Below are 5,970 nucleotides of genomic sequence, written 5' to 3' on the forward strand. Positions count from 1 at the left end.
TATAAATATATATTTTAATTTTTTTTAAATTTCACATTTATTATCTGTATTTAAATGTATGCATATAGTTGTATCCTTGCTGATAATTGTTGAGTTTTTTTTTAAAGATTTTAATTGAATAATACTTATGTACGAAATTAAAAAATAGATTTTTATGGATATACATAGTTTTTTTTTGTTGTAGGTCTTGAGGGCCTGTCAATAGTCAGTCAACAACTATATTTAGGCGTTGTTTCACAACTTTTTTTGTTTGCATAGCCCTTCCATGTTTTTTTTAGAACAAATAATTTCTTCAACTAATTACTATATTTTTCTTTGTTTAGCATGAATATGCTAACAATAAAATTGTGCAATGTCGCATATTTTATTTATTTATTTTTTATTTTTATTTTTTATATATTAATTTTATTATTTGTTTGTTAAAGAGGAGGGAAGGAAAGATATAATGGGTTAAGATAGAAAATATACAAACAAATAATGGAGAAAAAAATTAAAAATTAGGAAAAAAAATATGTATAGAAAGAAAAAAATTAAAGAACAAAAATGATAAAAAAAATATGTATAGAAAGAAAAAAATTTAAAAAAAAATTGTCTCAGTAGGTATAAGTATGCTGTGTAATTAGCAACCCAATACAGTTGGGCAGCACATCTTTTTTTAATAAAGTTTTTCTCTCTTCAAGTTTATATATCTTATTAAATATTTAACTTTCATTATTTATCTAATTATATATATTTTAAATTATTTTTAGACTAAGGAAGAACCGAAAATGGCTAATCCAAGTGAAGCCATCCCGATGCCTTTTCCGGTTCAGAGCAGTGAAGAAAAGGGAAAGCGTAAGAAAAAGGATAAAGGACATAAGAATTCTGACGAAGTCAGCAATGGAAATAAAGTGTTAGTATCAATTTTATGAAATAAAAGAATTATTATTTAATCTTCTTATTGATAAACTTTTTTTACAAGGGTGAATAGAAAAGTTCTTGAAATCACCGCTAGATATCAGTGCTAGAGCAACAAGGTTCATGAGCAATAATCACAAATCCTTTGTCTGTGAACACGTGGTGTGAGTGGTTGTGACAACGCTTTGTTGTTGTTTTGTATTGAAGTGATTTGTGATAATGGAAGAAACTGAAATTCAAGCAGTGATTAAGTACTTTGTAAAGAAAGGCATGAAAACAAAGGAAATTCATGCCGACTTTCAGAACACACTGGGTGGGGGACTCTGCTCCTTCATATTCAACTGTTGCCAAGTGGACCAGCGGGTTTAAATTTGCTTGGGAGAGCTTAGATGATCCACTTAGTGGATGGTCAAAAAGTGCTACGACCCAAGACTTTATCACAAAAATGCATAAAAAGATCATGTCTGAACAAAATCTGGCCCATTTTCAGCGCAACCAATAATATTTTTTGTGCTGGTTTGTGACTGAAGATAAAACTTGGATCCACTACTATACCCCAGAGACAAAGCAGCAGTCAAAGTAGTGGAAACATGCTGAGTCACAACAGCCAAAGAAAATAAAGGCAGTACATTCGGCCGGAAAGGTCATAGCCTCAGTTTTCTGATATGCAAAAGGCATTCTGCTGATAGATTATCTTCCTACTGGCCTAAAAATTACAGGGCAATACTATGCAAATCTCCTAGACCAACTACAGGAAAGGATATACAAAAAAAGGCCTGGTTTGGCAAGGAAGTCATCTTTCAGGACAACGCCTGCCCGCATATAAGTGCTATTGCCATGGCAAAACTTCATGAACTGAGGTACGAATTATTACCACATCCACCTGATTTGGCACCATCAGACTTTCATCTCTTCCCCAAGCTGAAAATTTTCCTAGGTGGACGAACACAACGGAAGAACTGACAGCCGAATTGGAGAGTTATTTTGTAGGTTTGGAGGAACCTAATTTTCGATATGGTACTAGGCATTGGATCATTGCTGGACCAAATGCAATAGTATACACTGAGACTATTTTGAAAAATAAAAGACACTTCTTCCTTGTACTTTCCGAAAACTTTTCAAACCACCCTCGTAATACACTATGTGAGCTATATTTGAAGCAGTAGCGACTAAATCAAGCAGCAATAAAACCTGTTATATTCCGACTGAAGAATATACTGGTACTATTGGGTCGTTTCAAATGGAATATCACTTTTCACAGTAAAGATTATTTATTAAAACAACTTTGTGAAAACATTTTTATTCAAAATATTTATCTTTATTTTCCATACATTCTCCCTAACGTGTTATCATCTTTTCAATCCCAAAAGTGCACTAATCCCATTTTGAATTCATGAAATAATAAAAACGTATAGTTCATATAAAATGACCCAATAATATTAGAGGTATGGGTGGTTTGAACATGTCTGTTTGTTCTTTTTCTATATCAAGTGTATAGTTGTAGTGCATTAGCTTATGTGGGTATGAATTTGTCATAAAAACAATTATCGACTTATACAAACTACTTAATGATGTGGTTATTTTTCTATTCCTAGGGCTACTATAACTAAATAGGTATTTGTTTGTGTTTATGTGTATGGGTGCACGCGTGCATGTGCTGCAGCTGAAATTACATATTTAAGGCAGGTATATGCCTAGGATGTTACATTAACTTTTCCGTTAAAATTTACTGGTCAGAAGTATCAATTTTTCATATTTATTTAATTTTCATCAAAACAGCTCTAACGATTTTGATTAAACTCTGTAATAAGTTTACATTCAAGTCAGCTATATCTTAAGGCCTACCTTAACATAACTATCTTATCCTCATTGAAATAATTATCAGCCGACTTGCCAAAATAACTTCTGAAGGGCCTATAATTATTTTTATTGAAATAATATTACATTTTAAATTGTTAACAGTTAGACAAAATGTTTAAATTTGCAGTATGAAAGAATTTGATATGAGTTTGATACTAAAGGAAAAAATGCAGAAATAGAGACAGCAGGGCTTGTGTTATCTCTCCCAACCTTAATCATATGTACACAGCTTTTTTGTTAAATTATTTTATTCTTGATGAGGTGTAAATATCTTTTTATATGTTTTAATCTCTTATTAACTATTTTATCTCAATGTTCGTTTTTGTCCGTTGAATTTCTGTTTATCTAACGTCTTTGTCGATCTGCACTCTAACGACTATTTCTGCAATTTCAAATGGTTTAGCAGAAATCTCTGCCTACATCTGTAAGTTTTTTTTTTTCTCTCTTATCTTATCTCTTATTTCTTCATTTCCTATTCTCCATATTTCTTCTTATTTTTTATAACATTATTTTAACATACTCCCCCCCCCCATTAATATATTCGTTTTTACATGCCCTTTACATATTGATACATTTTATTACTTTTTGGGCTCTTATTATTTTACATTTTACACCTTTTTATATTGGTTTTTTCTTTTTCTTTTTTTTACTCTCACATTGACTATCTCTACGATCTTTTGACCTTTAGATTTCTATTTATGTATTTGTATTCTTCTTTATTTCCCTGTTTATTCTTGGTAGGAAAAAAGTTGATATTTGTTATTTGCTCCGCAAGAAACCCTAAAATACGAAATTTTATAGCAACCGAAAAATGAAAAATTTATTTTATATATAATTTTATAACATGTTTGAGACTAGTTTTATTATTTAAATAAAATAAATTATATCCAATTAAGTCTCAATGATCTTTATTGATACTTCAAAGGTCTGACGCTTCGGCCAACCTCGTCAATATAACAATATAAGGAAGTATACATGTAGATGGACTGGAAACAAGTTACTAATAAATATAACCAGGTGTGATAAAAGTTCTAAATACAGAACTAGACTAATAAATTATAATAACAGGTGTGAAAGGTAGAGTAGATAGGTGAAGTAATTATACATACCTCATCTATACGATATCTACTTCTCCTATCTGTTCTGCCTTTCAAACCTTCCTCTGTACCGTATTTAAAACCATTTTTAAAAGTATTCCCCTATAATTTATTAGCCTAGATCTGTTTTTAGAATTTATATAGGAATATTATTATTTCTTTTTTTTTTGGAAGATTGCTGATTGACCGTGTGTATTAATAAATAGAATATGGTCCGGGTGTGGTCAGTTAAAACTCAAATAGTAATGACTATTTTTATTTGAGCCAATGTTTTGCCCCATGTTGCAAGACTTCGTCAGGTCTGTTTTGACAGAAGTCAAAGTCAAAGTGAATCGACTCTGACTTAATAGATTAATGAATAGTTTTTATTATTTTTATACTTTTATTGATCGCCATCTGATCTATCTTCCTACAATCTACTTCATACGGTCGACTATCCTCTTCCAATATTTTTTTATTATTAGCCTAATTGATATCTCCCTTTAGTTTGTTCACGTTCAGTTAGTTCGTATTCGTAATATTAAGAGATTTCATAGTGTTTGATGTTTTTATTTTCTGTTTTCTCTAGGAAAGACTGTTCATTGAAGACTTTATTGTGCCGTTCAAATGCTGAGACTCTCCCAAAGTGGCAAACTCCTGACAAAGTTGATTCTGCCTCATGGAAGAAACATTTGTGTTCGTTATTGTGCATGAAGGCTTGTTTGGTTTATTCCATTTTGGTTGAGAAGGAAATGGAAGCTGAAAGGTAATATTTTTCATTATCATAAATAGTTACAAAAAATATTATAATAAGTTAACATTACTTGCTAAGTTAATTAAACTCATTGTGTATTTAGTCCACAAATACTTTATATCTGTTAAAGTTTCAGCAAAAATAATTGTTTAATCCAGATTTTCCCCATATATAAAATGTTGGAGGATATTACCTAAATTAATTATAATTTAATAGTATCACTGGTATGAATGGTGTGGACTGTATTTAAAATAAATTAAGGATGGTGAAAAGTGAGAATAACACCTCTATTCTTAAAGTGATTTATAACACAACTGATTATATGCGGTTTACCCATATGGGTTAGAATAGAATATATTTATTTGTGTAGACTTTGTCTTTCACAAATTCCATAATATAAGATACAGTCATAAAACAAAACTAACTATAGATAAAACAAGTGCTCCATAACAAAACTATAAACAAACTGGATAGTACAAAATTATTAACATAATATTCTTTACTCCATTATATTAAACTTAAAATAATGAGAATTGTTTTAAATTAACCAAAGCGTATTATAAGTACAGATATTAATTGGTTTCAAAAACTATTTAGATGCCAATTACAAAATCAAACTTATTACAAAATTTCACAATGTAAACATTGAGTCTGTTCAATTTAACATTACTGACAATGTTTAATATATTGTGGATGTTTGGAGGTCGCTAGATACAGATATGGGTGACTTTAAGATATATTGTCTGTTTTTTTTTAAAGGTGGGGCAATGTAGGATGTGATAAAAACCATTATTGAAATAACTTTTGCAGAATGGACAGAGTTTGTTTGCCTTGAAAGTAATGGTTTTGCTTCCATAGTGTAGTTTAATGTGCTCTGGGTTTCCTACTCTTAGTTGGCTGATGCACCTTAATTTTTTTAATTTAGCCTATGTGTCAGATAAGCTTCAGGTTTAAGTAAGTTGAAGCTGCAAAGTGATCGGTATATATTGTAATAATTTTAAAAAATATTAAAAATTAAAATAAAAGAATCTGAATAGTTTTTAAACTTTTTTCAAATATAAGAGATAACTTTGGGTTCTAAGTTAAGAACTTTAAAATCAAATAGACAATATAATTTTATTATATAAAAAGAGAGACTCTATATCTCAGGGCGGGTTACTAGCAATCAGAATACAAACACTTTTACTATTAACTTAATTAAATTAATATCTCTGTTACAATTGTATTTAAATTTAGTTATAACCAAACTAACCAAGTTCACGATCTTCTTTCGTTGATTCCTGGTATCTTCTTTGTTCTTCATCTTATTGTCCTCGCGTCCAATATGGCTTCCTCCTTTTGTTTGACAAGTTGCCTCTATTCTCACAATGGCTTCCAAGCTTT

General features: G+C 30.2%; 1 protein-coding gene across 2 annotated transcripts in view; it reads left to right on the forward strand.

Moving 5' to 3' along the window:
- LOC106679260 (erythroid differentiation-related factor 1) overlaps nt 1–5,970 on the forward strand; it is a 72,229-nt gene that overhangs the window by 30,316 nt on the left and 35,943 nt on the right. For both annotated transcript variants that reach the window (XM_014418314.2, XM_067051052.1), the window contains 2 exons: nt 750–892; nt 4,423–4,599. In XM_014418314.2, coding sequence (XP_014273800.1) covers nt 750–892; nt 4,423–4,599 — 320 coding nt within the window. The remainder of the gene's footprint in view (nt 1–749; nt 893–4,422; nt 4,600–5,970) is intronic.

This window comes from Halyomorpha halys, unplaced genomic scaffold, assembly GCF_000696795.3.
Source record: "Halyomorpha halys isolate HHAL.00 unplaced genomic scaffold, Hhal_1.1 Scaffold187.1, whole genome shotgun sequence".
Taxonomy (NCBI): Eukaryota; Metazoa; Arthropoda; class Insecta; order Hemiptera; family Pentatomidae; genus Halyomorpha; species Halyomorpha halys.